Source organism: Haemaphysalis longicornis, unplaced genomic scaffold (genome assembly GCF_048455015.1).
Source record: "Haemaphysalis longicornis isolate Haplotype H1 unplaced genomic scaffold, Haemaphysalis longicornis Haplotype H1 scaffold_4, whole genome shotgun sequence".
Taxonomy (NCBI): Eukaryota; Metazoa; Arthropoda; class Arachnida; order Ixodida; family Ixodidae; genus Haemaphysalis; species Haemaphysalis longicornis.
Window position 1 is genome coordinate 63006163 of NW_027526361.1, and position 22621 is coordinate 63028783.

The 22621-nt window shown below is 48.4% G+C and overlaps 1 protein-coding gene across 1 annotated transcript in view; it reads right to left on the reverse strand.

Moving 5' to 3' along the window:
• Positions 1-22621, reverse strand: part of LOC144179771 (uncharacterized) — a 78970-nt gene that overhangs the window by 18341 nt on the left and 38008 nt on the right. The window contains exons 2-5 of the mRNA XM_077708210.1: positions 8904-9149; positions 8150-8547; positions 6450-6845; positions 4957-5354 (exon numbers count right to left, since the gene is read on the reverse strand). Coding sequence (XP_077564336.1) covers positions 4957-5354; positions 6450-6845; positions 8150-8547; positions 8904-9149 — 1438 coding nt within the window. The remainder of the gene's footprint in view (positions 1-4956; positions 5355-6449; positions 6846-8149; positions 8548-8903; positions 9150-22621) is intronic.

Genomic DNA, 22621 nt, shown 5'->3' on the forward strand with positions numbered 1-22621 from the left:
CGCTCTCGTCCACTGCCCATGCGCAGTTTTGCTGTCGCTCCACTCCGTCACATTAAAGTACGGTCGTCTAAAAATATTCGTACAGCGCGAAAACGAAGTACACCCCTCCACTCACCGTTTCTCAGCGAGGTGCTGATAGCGATGATGATGGCGACGATTTTCCTTCGCCTTCTGCCTCGCTGATCACCGGCCTCGACTCGGGACCACTGAGAGTGTGTGGCGAGTCAAACGCGCACGCGGCGCACAGCTGTTGCGGATACGAGCGGCTCTGTACGTGAAGCCGAGCTTCGTCTCTCGTCGTTGTCGGTGGCAGAATGGGCTGAAGCACCGTAGCTGTGGCGCCACCGATCCAACGCTATCAGGCGACGCGCCCAAACGTGCGATAAAGCTTTCGGCCACCCGTCTTTCCCCTACCACCCGCTCCACGCTTTCTACGTCTGGAAGGACAATACTTGCGTTTTTTTACGGCTCCCCCTGTGAGAATAATAGACATTTATCTATCTATCTTTCACGTGTTGTTTTTAATAACCACGCGCGTTTTATAACTCAGGTGAAGAATAGATAAAACTACCGACAAGATACGTTGGTCAGCGGCAAACGAAACGGACATGATAAGCGACCTAGTTAAGAAGATAGAAAAATAAGTCTTGTTGCGATAACATTCCTTGGCAGGATTGGGCTCATATCAAGATAATATTACAGAGACTGACTCGAAACGTTGGGAATTCCAAACGCGCGCAGCCTCAAAAACAAACTTATAGCTGAGGTTAACTCATCAATAGGCCCCACACTCCAGGCAGATGGATCCACCCGAAAGCAGACATATCGAACCAAAATTCACGAAAGGGATACGCGGCCACATAATTTAAATTGGGCCCTCGAACGATCCTTGATCACAATAAAAGCCTCAACGTCTGCACTCAAATGCGAAAAGTTGTTTCTGTACCCCACAGCCGCTTAATACTCTGACTTCTGAAAGAAACACTGAAGGGAGTCGCAAACTCAGCAAAGTGAAATGTCGTAAAAGTAATAGCAAAGGTGAGTAAAGTCGGCATACGTGACCCCACTCGCCCCGGTGGCTCAGTGGCCAAGGCGTTGCGCTGTTGAGCACGAGGTCGCGGGTTCGATTCCCGGCCGCGGCGGCCGCTTTTCTGATGGAGGCGAAAAGCAAAAACGCCCGTGCGTACGAGTTTTCGGCGCACAATAAAGATCCCCAGGTGGTCAAAATTAATCCGGAGCCCTCCACTACGACGCGCCTCATCGCCTGCGTTGCGTCGGCGCGTTAAACCCTACAATCAATCAATCATACGTAACCCCTGCGTGCGGGCTCTTCCACTAACAAAAACCTTAAGAGAGATCCACCGACACATTTGCTGGCGCTTTCTAGAGTAAAGTCTAGTTACTAGACTTACTGGACGTGGGCAGGGCATGTAATGAGAAGGCAAGATAACCGCTGGTCATTAAGGGTAACAGAGTGGATCCCTAGAGAAGGCAAGCGTTGCAGGGGGCGGCAGAAAGTTAGATGGGCAGATGAGATCAAGAAGTTTGCGGGGATAAATTGGTCACAGTTGGCACAGGACCGAGTCAATTGGAGAATAATGGGAGAGGCCTTTGCCCTGCAGTGGGCGTAGATAGGCTGGTGATGATGATGATGATGATGACTAGACTTACAAAATTAATTTGTCCAAGTCTGAATGCGTAGGACATGTTCTGGTGTTCCGAGTTTTTCTTGCAGAGTTACGTGCATTTTAAAGGGAGCCTCGAACACTTTTCTTAATTTTTTTTATATCTTAAATGCTTGCAGAAAGTAGTCACCCAACACACCCAGTACTTAGATCAGGGAGCCGCAAAGTACCTCAGCCAAAAATTCCCGCTCTATGCCCATCAGGTAACTTGGGAACTCGCTCAAAAGATTTTTCTCTCTTTCCGGTCTTGACGTTCTTCGACCGCTCGATTACGTCATTAAGGCCATGTAGCGGCTCCTGGCCGGTTTCCTTCAGTTGCAGCAATGAACGTTTTCCGATAGCAACTTTAAAAATAAAGCCACAAAAAACTAGCAGAAATGGAAAGCGTATCTGGTGTGACGAGCAAATCACGCAGTGCTGCTTCGTGCTGGCGATAATTATAGCTATCGCAGTGCCTCCACACGCGAAGGGAAGAGTGAAAGCTTTTATCGAAAGTGTTGCACGGTCTCTTTAATGAGCGAGAAAAATGCGTTGGGTTTAACACTTGCAAACCTAATTATCACAAGTGAAAGGTCCGTTTGCCTAGGTTTTGCAGATAGTACTACGCACACGCCTTGTTGCTTGCCTTGAGGTGCACGCTCAGACAGCCCAGCCGGCGCGCCATCCATGGCGAGACTGAGCGACCAGGCGCCGGCGAGGCAGCCGTCAAACACTCGCTTAGTCACGTGGTACCGTGGCGGCGAGGCTCCGAGAGCGCAGCTGCGATGCCTCTCCGCAGCAGATCACGTGGCTTGACGTCACACCTGCCGCACTTGGGTTCCGTCGGCTCAAGGTCATTGCGACACAATAAATCATCTTGCGAGACATGTAGTAATCTTTCGCTCTAAAAGCGCGTTCGAATATGTTACTTTCTTTGCGCTATGTATGCCCTCCCGCCCATTGGCTGACGTTGGCTATATGACAGCACACTGCTAAGTCCCCGGGGATAAATTTAGCGGATTGCTAACATCTCTAATCTGTACACTCCGTTCGTGAACAAAAATAAAGTCGGTAATAATACGAGATAAATTAACACCAATACGTTGAAGGCTATAATGGTATGGAAACGCATGGCAAGCCTGTTACGTCACTGCGGTAGTTGGTGCCGGGACCAAGAGTAGAATATGATGTTCTCTTTTCTGTAGACGCTAGGATTAAATATGGATTGAGGCTATAGACTCCCGCTTAATAGTTTAATTATAAATTGCACGAGTTAAACAACAATATGCAGCCACAAATAAGTTCTTGGAAAGCTAACTTCAGTGTCTCTTCAAGCATCGCGTTTCCCAACTAATAGCACTGGTCGCACAGTTCATCACGTAACATTATTTATCGCAAAGGAAACCTTGAGAACATTTGTCGCAAAACAGAAATACATAACCGATGCTAACACAATCCTTTGAGTTACGCCCGGTGAACCATCTAGCCGAGCTATAGATCACCGACGAACTGCCCGTTCATGCAAGTGCGGTATGCAACTGTCCTGCGAACGTTGTGATGTGCTCGGAAATGCAATGTTCGTCCTGTATGCAGTAATTATGAGCCATAATTCCACCAGAGTAGGCCACATATAATAAGCGGGGGCTATCTCAAAGGAAAGACCAACACCACCACATACTTGTGACTGAATGAGTTGCAAATACTACATTCATTCATTTATTAAAATAATAAAACAGAATCGAAATGTAAAAAAGGAACAATTTTTGTGCCAGTATGCCCAAGAAAACAGCAGAAACGAAAAATTAAGTCGCACAACTACGCCCGGAGATGCACAGACCTCTCTCGTATTTTACACTTAGGCTTAGCTCCACCAGCATCTGTGCTCCATCTGTGCTTATTTAAACCCCAGGAAACATACAATCTGCGACGGTAGTCATCACGTCCACTGCAAAATATATGAATAAAACATGAATGATGGAACTCGTCGGCACGGAAATACATTGGAGGTCACGATGTAAACTAAGTATAAATGAACGACACAGCAACAATCGCGATACTTTACAACGCACCACGAGGAAAACGGTGCGCTAGCGTTGCACGTGCAGGACAATCCTTCGTGCGGCACGTTTCTTCTGCCTTTGTATTGCCTTGTGCACGTTAAAAATGAATCAGCAACACTCTTAACACTCCACACTCCCTCTACCTTTATGCGTTGGGTAGCACAATCAAGATAACCTTTACTGTGGGGCGAAATAGTTAACGGCGCGCTTCGTGACTGTCCAATTTAACGTCATGAATCGCACCACACGATTCATGGCATTCAGTTGGCTAATTCGATATGATTTATTTGCACATGGAAGGCATTGTAAGTGCAGAACATCGCCCACATGCATCAGATAAGTGTGGCGCACACGGGGAAATGCAAAGCTGAATTAACTATGACTTGTTTCATCTTCCCTCTAATTGTAAGCAGATGTACAACTGAGCCACCATGTTCGTGACAGTGCATCACCCACGCTACACAACAGAACTAAATAAAACTAACAGCAAAACTATATAAGAACGATCAATACCAAGTTATAATGCATTTGAGCATGTTATGTTTCAACAACCTCGCCAGAAATATATAGTAGCTTGCTCACACGAAAACAGGGAGTCATCACTGCTACAAAGACGAATGTAACTTTGCCGCCGCGGACAGTCCATTCGACTGTCACATCGCGACAACTGCCGGTGTAGTGGTACGTTGAAGAAACACACATTTTTTTAAATAAAAAGTGTAGAAAAGCATGGGATGCGTCCGAAAAACACTCGAATGGCATGTAGGGACATCTATCCACGCTGTGATAAGCGTCTCGAAAGAATGTGATTTCAGACAGGGCAGCAAGTAGCTAATTATCTATAGTACTGCTCTAACCACAACAACGGCAAACGGTACAAACCGTAAACATGGGTGACGTATCGAAACCGATGCAGCAAGAAGGAACATTCACACTGTAACGAAGCATACAGTTTGAACGAATGCTTACAGATCAGTCTCATTCAACAATTGGCGCTCTCCGCAGGTTGAAGTACAGTCAGTTGGACACAACAGGAAGCCCCGAGGATGGATGCACGAACGGCTCGTGGCAGGCTACCGTCTCCTCTGGCATCACCTTTTCAAAGCGCGGCTGGTTTCCTCGGCACTATACAAGGCGAATACAAAACCAGACTTGCTTCACAAACTGCTCTAAATGCATCCCCGTTCATCATTTGCCGATTCATTGTTACATTAGGAGTAGCTCTACGTTACGTGCTCACAGATCCCAATCCTTCTTCTCTGGAACTTGCCGGCACATCCTGGAGGCTCCTGCCAAACTGCACTTCTATATCTTCCAAAGTCTTCCCGCGAGTCTCGGGGATGAACCACAGCACGAGGACGAAGCCCAGGGCCATGAGCGCGGCGTAGAACCAGTAGATGCCGTCATTGCCGAGCACGGCCATGGTGGAGTGGTACTCCTTGGAGATCAGGGCACCGCAGCCAAAGTTGAAGGCCGTTGACACACCCGTGGCGAATCCCTTGACGCGCAGCGGCAGCATCTCGCCCATCAGCATCCAGGGCAACGGTCCGAGGCCCACTGAGTAGCCGACCATGAAGCCACACAGAGCGAGCAGGGGAAGCCAGCCGTAGGACACGAGGAACGCCTGGCCCTGGGAGCACATTGACAGAACAGCGAGAAAATCGGAAACAGAGCCAAATAGATAAATAACTACACTTAGGCGAGCCCCATTTCCGATTTTAATTATACAGTGGACTCCCGTTAAGGCGAACTCGAAGGGACCGTAAAAATATGTCGTATTATCAGAAATTCATCTTAAGCGGAGTTTTTTTTTTGCATTGTGGACGTTACACGAGAGCATAAATGTTGTTTGTCTTTACTATAGTGTTCATCTTAACCGAGTCCACTGTATGTCAGTGGGCTGGGTCAGTGCACTGTATGTCAGTGCGCTATGTCAGAGCACTGAAACGTAAAACCTACAAAACATTGCCAATCCACAACATACATTACACTGATGATGCACCACAAGCTTGCTAACTTTTCGTTATAGAGCACAACATTTACAAAGATTAGAAGCAAATTATTCATGGGCCGTGAATTATTTTTCTATTCTGTGGAAATGCCGCTAATGTTCCCCGCCACAGCAGCAAATAAACGGTTCTGAAGAACTTGTCATTCCGCGCTTACTTTAACATGCTTAACGTTTTGAAATTTCCACTCATTCAAGTTCATAAAAGAACACGCTGCAACATTCACAATTTTCTATAAGTGGTATTCATTCAAAAGTTTAGCTGTTAATTTCTTCGTTTGGCAACACTGCAAATGACCACGGACATGCCCGATGCGCCACGGACATGGCGCGCCTTTCGCCACTGTGCCCGCACGCCGAAAAAAAAAAAAAACACTGGCGTGCGTCGTCTGCTTCGTTTAAACCCTATTCTCAACGGTGGTGTCAACAGAGATGTTATTATTCGCACTCACATTGGAGTCGGGGCATTACTTTGCGTTCGGTGGGGTAGAGTTTGGAACGTCCACCACACATGATGTGTTTAGCACGGGTAAGTACCGCCATCCCGCGGAGCCCGACGTAACCAGTGACGGCGCACTCACATGGTTGCGTGCATGCGTGCCTTGCCAGTGAATACAAGCTGTAGAACTTAATACTTTTAGAGATGTGCGCAAATGCGCAAATATCAGGTTGGAACTATACTAGAGCTGCGCCAGAGAAGTACGAACGCCAGTGTACCTGGATGCCCTGGAAGTGGTACGAGAGTCCCAGGAGGACGAGGCTTAGACACGAGACGGCGCAGGACACGAGCAGTAAGACCTTGCGTCCCAATCGCTCGATGGCCAGCGTAGACAAGAAGCCACTGGCCACCTGGACGACGCCGACTATGATGGTGCAGTCTGCCGATGCGATAGTCGAGCCGGCGGACTCAAAGATGTCTTGAGTGTAGAAGAGAACGATGCTTATGCCCGATGCCTGCTGCAGGAACATGGCCAGGAGCACACACAGGAACGGCTTGTACACGTAGGGCAGCTTAAAGTCCGCGAACGAGAACTTCTCGACAGGCCCGGCCGCTGCCTGCAATTTGTCGAATTCCTCCTGGGCTCTTTCCTCTCCTTCGTAGAACTCGAGCGCCTGCGTGCAAGGGAAAAAAATTACGACGCATTTACGCTTACGAGTAAACCAAATGTTTACAGCGCAGACACACGAAGGACGAAGAAGAACGTTACACCACAAGCGCTGCGGGGTGGTGTAACGCTGTGGTGTAACGTTATTCTTCGTCCTTCGTGTGTCTGCGCTGTAAACATTTGACATGAACCAACAAGCCCGACTGGTTTTTAGTTCTTGCGACTAAAGTGATTTTCCAGCAAAGCTAGTGGTGATGACCTCCAATCTATCTCTCGATCGGTTTGTGGCATCTCTACTGGAGACTGCACCTCTCCGTCCAAATGCACAAATATACGCTATCACGTAAGATGGGAAACGGCGGCAGCAGAAGTAGGCAGAACATTGGTATATTCACCTTCTTGTGAAACAATACGAAGACCATCAGATGTGCTACGAATGAGGATTTTTATTAAAATCCTTTGAACTACCACCTTGTAGTTGCCGAGAACGACTTTGAAATACATCTTGAGTTCACACATACCCACGAAATACTATGCCGGAAGAAGTTCCGCGACGTGTCGCCGCTTTTATATTCCCTGTTGAGCATCGAAAAAAAAAAAACACATTCGCGGGTCTTTTATTTCCAAACATGGGGGAAAAGGGTGCTGAGGGCGTTGGAGCTTGAGGCGCACACTTAACTTCCAGTACCGCTGTCGGGGGCGCTGGAGTTTTCGTGAATATCGATGTGCTATACCAACTAGGAGTCCCGCTTATACAGCTTTCGCCGTAACGCAAACATGTCACAGTTGTCCATGATCTCTGATGGACACTGATGGACACATCCTTGGGAAGTGTCCATACAGCTGATGTGTCCTTGCTCATGGTGGTGTCATTCACATTGTTTTGACTTCACTACGAGCCAATATTTTACCGACTTGCCACATAAACACCTACACCTTTCCATATAAATGTCAAACGATATATTTTTGTCTGTCGGTAAGCTCAACTTCACTCAAGCTGTGACTACATAGGATGAGAAAGAACACAGCGTGTACACAAAATCCCTCAAGAGTCATTAGAACTTCCTCAAACACACGGAGGAGTAAAACTATGCGGAAGATTCACGGTCCAGTCAAAATCCCTGTCGTAGACAGAGGGCATTAAGGCACTTGTAGCTTGTAGCGCAGTGGCGTACACTGCCACAGTATTCCGGAGCTGTTCATAGTTAACGCCTTTACCGGAAGCCAAGATGTCGCGAAAAGAGAGCACACGGAAAGTACATGTTCAATTCCGGGAATAGTTTAATTAATTACGAGGTAGAAGCGACGTACCTTGAGGGCTTTCTCGGAGCGTCCGACCTGGACCAGCCATCGCGGAGAGTCTGCCATGAAGGGCATGGATATGACCACCAGGACAGAGGGCACGATACAGGCCGTCGCGAGCCACTGGTAGTCGAGCCATTTGCCCAGCACGTAGGCCATCAGGACGCCCGAGGTGACCGCGATGGTGATGATGGTGTTGAGCACTCCGCGGATCTGCGGCGGGCTCACCTCGGACACGAACACGGGAACGACGAGCGCCGTGGCGCCCGTCGCAAGGCCCGTCAGGAAGCGGCCCACGAACATGACGGCGGTCAGCCGCGACGCCTCAATCATCAGGAAGCCAAACACGAAGCCCAGGGAGGAGAAGATGATGGTGTCCTTGCGGCCGATGCTGTTCACCAGCTGGCCTGGGCGCGTTGGGCGAAATGCGAGTAAGGCTATGTTTAGAGTATACCGACGCAAAAGCCATATCGTGACCTATGGACGTAAAAAAAAAAACGGTGTGTCACGCAGTTCGGTTCGCTGAGACGTTAAATGACATCATTCTTTAAAATTATTACGACAGTTTCCGCACCCGGCCTAGCGCCAGGTTAGGACTTGTCGCAACTGCCGAAACATCTCAAAACAATGACGTCATCTGGAGTATCGGCCGAACAAATTACATGAAGCGAAGTTCGTGTATTTTGTTTGGTTTTTTCAAGACAGACAGACAGACAGACAGACAGACAGACAGACAGACAGACAGACAGACAGAGACCCTCACCTCCAGCCAGTCCTCCGAAAAGTGCCCCGAACGTGACGAGGGAGCCGAACCAGTCTCCCTGGCTGGCGCTGAAGGGCATGCGGCTCCGGATGTCCGGAAGCGCCGGGGACGAGTAGCCCAGCGTGAGGCCGAACGAGGCGGCGGCCATGCTGGCCGAACCCATGGCCAGTAGCAGGGAAGAACGCCACAGGGAGTCCCTGGCGCCCGTCAGCGCACGTGTGTCGTCCATCTCGAGACGACCCTGCGCTGACACGCGCACCATGCCGCGTAGACACGAGTAAGCTACTTGCATCAACGTTAGAAGGTTAGCCGTTCTAACGGATGAGCTCACACAATCAAGTCCCGGTGGTCTTGCTTAACAGCAGCAACACGTTTATGCAAGGTAAAGGCGCCCGTGGGACGTTATAAGTGCGATCACCTAGCGGTCTTTGCTGGCGGCAGCAAGTCAACGCAAGGTAAAGGTGTTCGTGGCACGTTCATGGCGATAAGCTAGCGGGAGTTAATTTATGAGTATATCGAAACGTAATATCTTAGGTAAGAAAGTAGAAAGAACAGTAGAAAGAACATTTTCACCAAACAGTTCTTCGCTGATCCCTGGCTTGCGGTGTCGCGTGGCGTTTTGTGCACCTTTAAAATGAGTAGGTAAACGGGAGATAGAAAGTACGGCTACTGTGGCGTACAGCCGGCTGACTGGGGTTTATATATAACTAAAGAAGGCCAGCCTTCAACGTATACGGCACGAGCGAGCACCTGCTCGCTTCCTGCTCGTATATCCTTCGCCACATGTGTCACTGCGCACTCAACACTGCCGTTTTGCAGTCACCTTCAAAATTTCCGGACCGGTAGGCGAAAAATAGCGCGTTGCTCGACACAACGGCATCCCTCGACGTCATCATTGTACAATAAGCTTGCTTCCCCAGGGAGATAAAATGATTAAAAAAGAAGCTAAAAAGGCCCTCCACCCCTTCCACTTTGCCAGTTTGAACTGAACGTTTGCAAAAGAGCAAGAAAAAATTGCAGTTTCCTTCAAGGCGATGATAACAAATACTTTTCGATGGCCTGCGTTGAAAAAAGGCAGAAATTTCCAAAAGTAGAACTGTCCTCAGGGCACTAGGCCGCCCCACGCCGAACCCTCATAACGAGCTTCACCCCCTCCCTCCCCATATCCGGACCAATATCAAGGTGGCACCAATTCCACGTCACATGCATCCCGTATACAACCCAGGCCGACGCAAAGCCAGAGTGCAGCGCCTTGAACGAAAGTATTCCTCAGCCCCGGATGCTCGCTATAGCGACATCGCCCAAACCCCATCACACCCCCGCTCGACCCTAGCAGTCACGGACAACGAGGACACCGTTCTCAACGCCGCTACCTTCTATCATCTTTCTTCGAACGCTGCTGAAGCCACCGCCATTGCCCTCACGGCGGCCACCCACACACCCACCACCCACCTAACCATAATCACAGACTCTCAACAAGCCTGCCGATATTACCTCCAGGGAAGAGTACCCACGGCGGCGCTCAAGCTCCTGAAAGCCATTCGCGACCTACCTACAATAACAATCGTGTGGACCCCGGGACACGCCTCACTCCCTGGGAATGAAGCAGCACATGCTGCAGCCCGCGAGCTTCACTTCCGGGCGTTCCCTACAGGGCCAGGCGGCTCGGACTCTACGACGGCCACAATCCATCCTTTTCCACCCTGCTTCACCGACATCTTATCCCACTACCGCCACGCTCGCCGAAAATATCCTCCGCCCCACCCTACCCTGTCCGTCGAAGAATCACGAATCTGGCGCCGACTACAAACTGGCACATACTATAACTCCACCATCCTCTCCCACATCTCCCCCTAACGCTTCGAGTACAACTGCCCGGACTGTCAAGTTCCAGCCACCACTGCCCACCTCGTCTTCCTGTGCCCTCAACACCCTGTTCCTCTCCTCTCCCCTACCCCCGAGCAGTGGGAATGCGCGTTGACCAGCTCGGACCTGCAGGAGCAGCTCAGCCTGATCCAGCGGGCCACGCGAGCAGCGGCGGCGCGCGGCCTCCGGAACTGAGGACGCCACCCACCGTTTTTTTTTTCTCAATAAACGTTTTGCTTCCTCCTCCTCCTAGCAAAATGGATAAAAAACTATATTCATTTACTACGATGCGGGAGAGCAACAGTAGTTGGCTTTTGTCTAGAAAAAAAAGCAAAGCTAAGATATTCCAAAAGCTGTTCGAAATTTCTAAGCATTTATAGGGCATCTGGGAGCTGAACCTATGAGGGAAATCGTAAGTTTGGTGGCGTGTGTTGCCCCAATATCAGGACTGCCTCATCGTCCTTCGTGTGTAAAGCCGCTGTGCTTTATTTCGCCTCAGGGTATCAATGAATTATTAGCTAATTCCAAGGCGCTCTCTATCATGCTTCTGTATGTGTGGTCATAGGAAGTGCTGGCCGTCCCCAACAGTACGTTGCAGAGGTCCTGAAACGCGCTTCGAACATGATAACTAATTTCGCGCAATCGTGGGGTTGCGTTCCGACATGTGCCGTAATCTGTTATCGCGTATAGGATATGGGAATGTAAGGGGGCTCAGTTCCAAGTCACAGCTGGTTGGAATATATGTATGCATATGAGGAAGTGCAGTGACCAATCTTAATCGTATTTTGCAAAACACTTGCCCTGGTGACTTATCATCGCAATATATCAAGGAACGATAGAGAAAACAGTGATCAGTACGAGATTTGACCTCCGCACTAATTAGTAGAAGTAAGGGGCCTGCAAGTAATTAGTCATTGCTGTTTCCAAATAAAAATAACTTTTCTATCATGCCTGCCTACTGACAATACATTAGCTTATAATGAACCCCCTGTTATACCTGCAAGCGAAATAGGGGAGTACACATGTTTCAGTAAACCAGTTTCGCTCTCCCAACAGAAACCAACCGCCCGTACGAAATGATTTTCTTTTCGAAGTGAGTCGGATCGTGCCTGAGCTTTGTTTAAACTTAAGAAAAGAAGTATCACAAACACGGTTTATACAATTGATGCCTTGATTGCCACCAGAAATATACAGAATAACCATCCAAATTTCTATTGATAAATCCGACTCTTTTTTTTTTTCGTTTTGTGAAGATAACGATCGGTGGAGGCACCGATAGTCATGAGTTCGTGACAACACTGAGTGCCTGACGAGGAAGTTGACCTACAAATTTGCTCAAGCCTAAAGGAAGTAATTTTCTTCCACATTATCATCCTCACTTGGGGATGGTCGTATACATTTTATGATCAGTGCGCAAGCAGTAGGAGGGTCGACAACAAGAAATCTGCGCGCAGGTCTGAAGCTCCGAAGTCTCCGAAAAAGCAGCGAACGCGCAGGAACGAGCGATAGCACAGCGGAGAAAGAACAGCATCGCGGAAACATTGACTACTACCAGTTTCATGAGTTATTTTTGGGCGGTTTAAGGCGCCGAAGCTACACTTGGGCTATGAGGCGCGCAGTAGTCGAGGGATCCGGATTAATTTAGACCACCAGGGGATCTTTAACGTGCGCTGGAAATCTCGACACACAGGCGCTTTCGCTGTTCGCCTCCATCTGAAATATGCTAAAAGTAACCATAGTTGTCGTCGTCAATAGGAATGGTACCAAAACAAATAGCCGCCACTGTAAAAGGAAAATCAACAAACAAAAAATTAACGCAGCTCCACTCAATGTGAAAGCTGTCGGAAGTGCAGAGCAGTGATTCGCCATAATGGGCTGTAGCGCCGTTATCCTGGTTATCCGCTCACTGCTACCACCCAATGCAATTCAAATTTCCCGCCTTCGCAGTGCTCACACGTCCCCTGCCTGAAACTGCGCCAGCGGGAGTTCTGTTCTTTTTGTGCTTGCTTTTCCTCCCGCACGTGTCGGCGTGGCACTGCCACATTTTTTCGCTTGCTATAGTAAAAACCAACCCAACGAGCGCATCTAACTAAATGAACGCGAGCGCTGCCGATTAATTACGTACACTGAATTCGAAACAGCGCAAAAAGACGGGACAAGGAAACGACGACACAAGGCGCTGTGTCGTCTTGTGTCTTGTGACGACACAGCGCCTTGTGTCGTCGTTTCCTTGTCCCGTCTTTTTGCGCTGTTTCGAATTCAGTATGCACCACCAACTAGCCCAAACCACCGTTCTAACGCAGTTAATTACGTAAATTTTGCCTCAAATGTACCTACAATTTTCTTTGCGCCAAACAACGAGAAGATGTATGACCAACCGTCAGCGGTTCACGAGTTTCGAACGCTTATGACTATATAAACTGCTTGGCTTTCGAAGCATCTCGGTTACGCCGCGACGACGGAACGCCGTGTGACTCTACTTTGGTCCAGCGGGCGAGCTACGACGAAAAGACGAGACCCTGAAGTGCTCTGCACTTAAAACACCTGTGCGTTCGTCTGGGTTTGAACACGGCTCACAGGCGCTGCCGCCAGGCGCGCTAACCACAGCACCAACCCGATATCGTGCAAGAATGGAACAGGAATTAGCCTGAGAGGTGAGCGCGACGGCCCGTGAGTAGAACACGCGCGCGCTGAGGAGGACTCCCACTCTGAGGAGGCGGCCGCGTGAATTGCGCCCAGTCAGCCAATCGGAGTTATCTGCGTCGAAGCACGAAGACATGATAGCGAAAAACGAGACTTAAACACGATGCAGAAGTGGAGAATCCTTTGATAATCGCTGGATCTCACCTTCAAATCACACAAGCAAATGCCCGAGGAATTTTTTGTTCCTGTAGCAGCCAAAAAGAGCAGTACTTTGGAGCAGGAACACGGGATTTCGGAAAACGTGAGACGCCTGCCTTATAGCGGTAAACGTGGCTTTAGCGCAGGAAAGCAACTACAGGAACATCAAAACACGTTTTATGAAAAAGAAAATACGCTCACAAAACATCGTTCGTTTTGTTTGCATAAAATATTCTGCTGTGTCCTCATCGCGCATTTCGTTGCACCTCAGAGATCAAATTTGCAGATGTCTACGTCGCTGAATGTAAATGACATGTTTCCCTGACAAACCCCTGCTCAAAAGAACTTAGAAATAAAAGAACTGCATTCGACGCTGCAAATTTTGCCATGGAGAATGTCATAACGTACGTCACTACCCCCCTTTAAAAAACACACAGTGTGAATATCTGCGTCTACCCTCTCCTCACACGCACGGCGCGCTCATAGCGCATTTTGTTGCACGCACAAGTCAAATAGTTTGAGTAAACACGCCAGAAATAGAAAGTGTATTGCACGAATAGCTCTACCGCGCATCGCAACCCACTACAAAACCAGGTAAGGAGGTTCCCGATACGCGAAATTATCTACCTCTACCATTCGGGAATGCGCGCTATCAACATTCCAAGGTCGAATGCAACCTCGTCGAAGGTTATCAGATAACAGGCGTACTCGGGCAGAAGCTGGGATAGATCTTTAACGTGCGCGGAAGTTTCGCCACACGGGCGTGTTTTTTTGTTGTTGTTTTGTTTTCGCCCACGGCCGCCGCAGCTGGGGTTGAACCCGCCTCCTCGGGATTCCTTTACCCATGAACCATCGCGGCGGGTATTCTCACGGGAAGGATAAAATATAGCTCATTCCACTCAGATAATCTACTTAGCCTCTGCGCTGGAAGTACATCTCTTCATGATGTTTGCGTATATGAGCGTAAGCGCCATTGACATTGTCACGACTCTCACGACAGGCAATTTCTCATATAACTCACAACCAAAACACGAACATAAGCATAACAGAAGGAGACAGCAAACGCTCTGCGTTGTTGCACCAGAAAACCGTATCGATAACAAAAAAGCTCTTCAAGGCAGCGACGCCAAGTGGCACTGCATCGACAAGGCCGCTACCATAGGTGACAGCGTCACGGGATCTATACAGCGCAACAATCGGCATCCACTCTCTCACGGAGTGTTCCGTGTCGGAACGGCGCCGCTCTGCTGCCTTACAGTTGGAACAGGTGATGATTAATACCCGCGCTCTTAATCCTTATAAAAAAAAAATCTCCACTGAAAGAATGAGTAAGGCGCCGTCGTTCGCCACTGACTCACGTAGGCCTCTTCGGACTCAGCCGGTCACGAGACGTCCAGATGTCACCGTCCTCCACGGCTCTCCGCGCCGCGCAGCAAGGCGATCCGATCGAACACGCGCGACTCTAGGCACGGGCACTCGGCCGGATTCAAATGTCCGTGAGCTACAACGAAAACGGCAATTGCAACAGCTTCTCCCGAGGACAGCACGTGACGAAGCCGCGAACGACACTGAAACTATATCAGAGTGGGTCGTGCAGTTTCCACGTAGTTAATAAATTTCAATCGAAGGAAGCGACTAAATCGCCCCACGTGCCTTAGGCTTTCGCTGCCCCTCGCGAAAGCGATCCGTCCATTCTGTCGATCGCGAGGAGGCGACTCGTGCTCGCTGTCGTCGGTCCGGAAGCGACTGATTGGAACAATGACTCCGCGGACCCTCGTTCGTTTTCCCGCGCTCTTCACGGAAAAACAAAAGAAAGATTGCCACGAGATTTGCGGCGCCGATACGGCCGCGGGTACTGTGACGCCTAGAGATGCCGATAAAGCACTCGTTATCTGGCCACGGCTGTTTCTGCTCCGCAACAGCTAGATATGAGATAGAAAAAAATCACACAGGAATCCTCGGCCTTACAGAGTTTCAGCCGAAATTTCAGTACGACTAGCCACCTCCGATATGTATAAGTCGCCCTTAGTAACGTGCCATAACGTGGCCACCATTCCCTGTAAACGGCAATTTAGTGACACCACATCGGGTTCTCTCCCACGGTAACGGCAAAAACAAATTTCTTAAACCATGTGTATAACACTCTTGGATGTTGGAATAAACTTTTTGTTCCACAGAAGCTCTAATTAAACTACGCATTTTAAACTTAGCCCGCACATCAGCGATAAGATATGTCTGACATCCCCTGCAAATTTGAACTGTCTAGCGCATTTAGTTATCCCAGTTAAGACAGTTGGCCAATATTTCGCATTCCTCGCTCAACGCCTGCAAATAGGTCGAAAGCTACCGAAAATTTTCTCTAAAACACGCAATCAACTCGGAACTCTGAAAGATTTCGCAGACGACGACCGCGGCATGCCCCTTATTGCCGCAAATATAAACCCTGTGCGCGTTTAGAGCATCGCAGAGCATGAAGTAGTGCCTTTTTCCCCCCCAAACCCGGGATTAACCCACGTACTTCAAACCACACATCACCTGGTTCATGTTCCCTGCAAATTCGACTATCTTACACCGTATAGTTATTTTAAAGAAATGGGAAAACTGTCTACGCACTTCGGATAGTGCCTAGATCTACACAATTAAAAAAAACGCGGGTTTTTATTTTCCATACCCAGCTTTCTCGCTCAAAATTACAACCTCTCGGGAACCTAGCAAAACCACTGTAGGAAAATAATATTTGGCATAAAGCTAGAAGCCAACATGAAGATTAAAACGCTAAAAGAACATTTCAGATTTCTGAATATTTGTTTGTGTAATTCACTGTCAAATCCAACTCCCCATGCATTTCTATGGGATAGTTCCCATGGCTCAGGAACCCAGTCGCGCAACGTGCACGACTTGAAACTGTGCACAAAGCAAGTATTCACCCCAAATATTAGCTGTGCAAAAGAACTTTTCATTTCGCTAAAAAATTGCAGAGTAATCACTGTTGAAAGGACTGCCATGAGCGGGAAAGCTGCACATGCCCATTCCAAACAACATAATTAGCATACCAGTCTGATTTCAGGCAGGGCTGCCATGTCCTCAGAAGAAAAAAAGTGGCAGAGAAAATGTCAGAAGTAGCCAAAGAAGTTGACAATTTGAACTGAACGTTCGCAAAAGAGCCAGAAAGAATCGCCATTTGCAACCAGGCGATGATAACAACTACTTTTCGATGGCCTACGTTGAAAAAAAAACAGAAATTTCAAAAGTGGCAAACTAGATCAAAAACTATAATAATTTACTACGACGCGGGAGAGCAACAGCTGTTGGCTTTTGTATAGAAAAAAACTATATAAGTTTATGTAAGTTCTTAATGAATGTAAAATATGAATAAAATATGATATAAAACTTTAGTTTGCCGCACACCGTTTCTGATCGCTTTCGCTGCCTCCTAAAATTCTAGCGCCTATTATACATCCTCAAACACGTTTTTCACCCGTCTGCATGGGATTTCATGCGCCCGGCAACTGTTTAAACGACACACTTTCTGCGTTGCAAGAACGCTTTGACGCGTTTTCTACGGCATGAGGTTCCTTAAAAAAAGCTTCGCCACAATTTTCGTATGGTGTCAGTAAGTAGCTGATTGATTGATTATAGGGTTTAACGCGCCAAAGCAACGCAAGCGATGAGGCGCGCCGTAGTGGAGGCCCCCGGGTTAATTTTGGTCACCTGGGGATCTTTAACGTGCGCCGAAATCTCGTACACACAGGCATTTTTGCTTTTCGCCTCCATCAGAAATGCGGCCACCGCGGCCGGGAATCGAACCCGCGACCTCGTGCTCAGCAGCGCAACGCCCTAGACACTGAGCCACCGCGACGGGTGTCGGTAAGTAGCAGTGTACGTTGGTGCGTTTTGAGCGACTCTGATTTCTTGGACCCTATCCTCGACTTTGGCAGATCCCTCCCATATGACGAAACTGAAATGTTGCTCTGACAGGCTTACAGTTTTATCTCGACGGCTAAAATGAACTAAAATGCCGTATACGGTCCCCTTTATTGGAATATAAGGAGTAGTAAGGGCGAAAAAATAGATAAAGTAACAGCTATTAAAGGAGGAAGAAAGTAGCCACGCTGAAATTTCGGTCGTGACGAACCTCTAAAAGTCGCCAGTTTGGCGACAAATGGCCAAACCGGAGAACTCGATCTCTAAGCGCATATGAGCAGAACGCTTCTAAGCGCTTCATATCACACGAACATATTTGCTGCAAAATACAAGCTCAATGCTCGCCATGATTCGGTGACCAGTCCGCTGACGCGTGTGAAAAATTTAGGGGCGAAGCCCCTTCGCGGCTGGGGCCGTTGGCGTCCCCTGTCGTAGTCGTAATCGTCGGCTCATGTAGTCACGGTACAAGCACACAGGGAAACTCGTTTACGCCTCGCGCTATAGAACATAACGCGTACTAAAAAAAACACCGGGACACTCGTTTACGCCTCGCGATAGAGAGCTTCGTGCTTCAAAGACAAGAGACTTTTACAGTAAAGCTGTATACCTCTACGCCCAACGGTTTCATCTTCGTTGGGGAAAACGCCAAGGCGCCAAGAATACGGTTATACACTGCAGGCTTCGCCCATCCCCAGGTTTCACGTTAGTGGAGACGGCCCGGGACTTTTTAAAAATCTGAAAACGCCAGAGCATTCCAAGGCATGGTAGAGCACGACTATCCAATCGTATCACAGGTATAAAAACGTGGGGGTTAGTTTTAAGTGCGAATGCACTTTATAAGCGACCCCCAACCATCCACCGCCGGCGGCGGCGGCGGCGGCGTCCGCAGTGCTCCTCTATATTTAAAAAAGAAACAGCATCCGGCGCCAGGTTTCGATCCGAGGACTTTGCGGCCGCAGCGCGACGCTCTAGCGACCAAGCCACGGACGCGACGCTGATATCAGTGTTAGTGACGCGCCTTATATCTTTAACGCATTCAAACTACGTCGTCAGCGGCGTGCGTTGGCGACTCAGCGGCGTTATAGCGGCTTGATAACTGCGTGGTGTACACGTGATACTACAAACCCGATGGAAGAGATGGAAGAGAAGGCGGCGAGGCGGTGGGCTGCGGGGGCCGAGCGCAAGCGCCGCAAGCGGGCCGACAACCGTGCATTCGCACTTTCACATTCTCCCCCTCGGGGAAATTTCAGATAAGCTTACAAACCAAGCAACGTCTTCTGAACAGAGGCCGAGGAAGTGGCAAGGAATCATCACCACGCGCAGCTGAAACTTTTCTCCACCACACATGTGATGACAAAGCACTGTGACGCACGATACTGCATTTCGTAAACACCTGTATACGGAAGCTTTGTAACGATTTCTAGCGTCGTTCTGGTTGGCCAACGCCTTTTGGAAGCCGAATTGAGCTCACTGGGTACACAAATATCGTTCTTTCTTCTCGGGTGGTCAAAAGAGAGGCGCATGTTCGACTGAACTGAATTGGTGATCAAGTTTTAACAAAAACACAAAATGAGTGGGCAGAAGAAGGTTCTCGTGCACGCTGTGCTACTCACTGTTGCGCTGCACAGGTGCTTTAGTGTGGCAACCAAGCAGGATCAGTGTTGGAACAACAGCGGCAACTGGACGTCCCTCGCGATAGCGGGTTTTGAAAAATCTACGCTGCTCGCAACTTCTGAACCGGAAGCTAATTTTCACCGCGCAATCGTTCCACGCACCGTGAAATACCGTGCACCATTCCGGGCGGAATGAATGCGTAACTTTGCCGCGGCAACAAGAACCCAATCCGTGCCGCGCCGCTTCAATCGCAAGCGGAAGCTGAAATGAAAACATACACACTTGAAGCTCCGTCTGCACCTGCGTGCGAGTCGGTAATCGACGCGTGGTCGATTCAGGGCTGTACTGCTGAGTTCGAGGCGGTGGAATTCACAAACACGTGCGCCGTTTCGGTGCGCCTATCCTTGCAAATAAACCGAGTGAACGCAGAGAATTTCCCGACGTCGTTCGAATGTGCTCGCAGCCAATTGGCGGTCGCTGCTTCCGGCACGTATAATTCTTCACCTAGGATTTGGGATTCGGTTGCTGTGCAAAACAAAAATATTTCGATCGAGTTCATTTCGCGCCAGGTATCGTATACGGAACGACGTTTGCTGAAGGATTTTATCCTTATTGATTACCTCTTTACCATTATTGCTCGCGCTATTTTGTAGGAAGCAGTGTGACGCTTCCGTAACTATAGACCTACGTTCATTATTTTCCCTCACAATTTTTTAAGCGCAAAAGAACATGTCTGATTAGTACATTGCACGCAGTGCTTTTGGTTGATAAAAAAGATAAACATGAACGCTTGAACGCCTGTCGAGAGTACTTTTCCGCATGACAGGTACAGCCGCCATCATTCCTAACCCAAATACTCCTGTACTTTACAGCTACTAACGCACGCCCTTGACAAATACCATACTTGGTTTCGAGGCAGTCTTTTTTTTAAGTTTTTACTTAGTGACAGTTGTACGTACATTTGATCTTCTATATGGTTCGCAGAGCTCATTTGCTAAAGGCTGTCGAAATGGTGGTGGTGGTGGTGGTAAAACATTTATTTCTAGTGAGAGGAATTTCGTGCACTTTTTGGACGTACGCCCGTGTTTGGGAGTTAATTTATTCAATCTACTATCCTTGTCGCATTCGGGCAGCATTACGTCAATGGCGCTGCTAGGGAATTTCAGCCACGGCATCCACAGTACTGCACTCCGCTTGCTAAAAGTTGAACCAACGCTTACACTGCAGTTCTTTAAAAAAAAAAGACTAATCTTATAAACCTGCCTGTCTTAAATTACGAAGGCGACGGTCATTTTCAGGTCTCCCATGCACCACAGACCAAGGTTGAGCACCACTTATATACTTGTGGCAAAGCGTGGGCATGCCCATGATAAGTATAATATACGACTGTCCAAATTTCAGGTGAATTTCTTTACAAGCGAACTGTTCGCCTCTAGCTCTGGTATGCGCGTCCCCCGCATTTTGTCCTAACATGCGGATAAAAAGGCCAGTGAGATTTTTAAAATTTGCATCCCTCTGGACGTGGAATTCAGTTAAATTTGTCCGCGTTCGCACAGCGCGATCGGCATTTGTTGACACTTAAATTTCTGCAACCACACGCCTCCTTTAGGAGCCTGTGTCATTTATCATTAAACTGTGACCGATGAGCATCGTTCATACTTGCGTACATAACACTTCCCGTGGGTACGAATACCTTCCCTCAACCAGTCCGCCTTCACTGTATGTTCCCAACGCAACCTCCTGGTGAATGCGTTCTGTTTAAAACCCGTCAACTCTTCCTCATATCATGTTAGAGTGCAAGCAAAACCCCATTCTACCCCCCCTTCCAACCCCTGAGCTGTGGGAGAACCTGGTGGCAGCAGGGATATGGATTTCCAGACACTCTTGGCCTCAAGGGCGAAGGCTGCCCGCTCATCACACGGCTGCCTGGAATAGGGGACCACTCCCACTTCACCAGCTGAATAAAACGTTTTTTACTCACTCACACACTCGCTTGAGCGCATCACCTAGATACAGTGCACAACACCCTTGTATACAGTCAAACCCGGCTATAACGAACCCGGATAGAGCGAATTATGGTATATATCGAACAAAAATAATTCAGTTACGAAAATACATGGGAAACATATTCCTTATAACGAAGTTCACATCCGATATATCGAACTCTGCGCGCCTAGAATGGCCGCCGAAATGCATGGTCTCGGAGCGTCGATTGAGATGTGGATTGGCCGCGACCACGGAGCAAGAGCCGCGACTGAGACATTGCGCCGCGCATGGAGCGATGTGACGCCCGACACTTTCCGTAACTGTTTCCAACGCGCGGGACTAACGACGGAACCCACCCAGTCAGCGAGTCCGTACCAAGACAGCAGCATCGGTGAACTGTCGGAAGAGCTTGTCAACGTTATGTCGCGAGTGAAAGCCGTCCGACGCTTATAATGAAGCGCTTTGGGCAGTCGATGTGCTCCGCCAATGCTTCTTCGATTTTCGAGGACGCGGTCTCGAACTGGGGCAAACAATGTTTCGTGTAGAGAATGCTATGCTAGTTGAAGCCGCCAAAACGAAAGTAAAAACAATAGGTCACCGCTTTTCTTTTCTTTTCTTTTCTTTGCAAAGTAGGCAGTTAATGCGGAAAGTAGCTTTATTACTTGCAATAAATAGATTATTTTGGGTATGGTAATGGCTACTCTACTGTGTTCGTTTCTGCATGCGGGGATGCCGGAGTTGGCGAGGGGGGGGGGGGGGGGGGGGCGGATTGCGAACTCGTAACAATGAGCTCGTTATAGGCGGGTTCGGCTATATCGAACTATTGGACATACCGAACTAATCGCGGTGCATATTGCAGTTCGCTATAAACGGGTTTGACTGTATAACACTGAGTTCAACTTCAACTGATTACCTCTCAAAACTGCGGACTCAAACTTGTCACGAAAAAACGTTGAGGTCAAAATATATTGTTAAGACTTCAGAATGAACACAATAGTTTTCTTCAAATGTTTTTCGGTCGAGGCAAGATAAGACTATAAGTACGAAACCTGCGTTATAGACGAGGGTGTTGCCCTCTGTACAACTTGTTTAGCGAGATTTGCAGTAAAACAAGAGCCCCAGACGTTTCCCATTACCACGACAAGGCTCCTGTTGGAGCCCACGTATTGACAGCAGGCAGGAGTTCTTAATTCTGCACCACTTCACGATGAACTAGCCAATATGACAACTAACAAATAACTGAAGAAGTGTTATACCCATCAGTGTCATTAGTATCATAAGGCCCACAGGGCATCGCCGGGCACTACCGCTAGTAAATATATATTTGAACTGGTGTTCGCAACCCGAAGAATAATCTTATGATTTTTATAACCTACTTTTAAAGAGAAATATTTCGTCTTCCATCCAGTAACGGCCCGCTCATGGGCTAACAGTATAATTAAATGAATGAACAAATTCCATGAATGATATGGGTTCCCTACTTTATT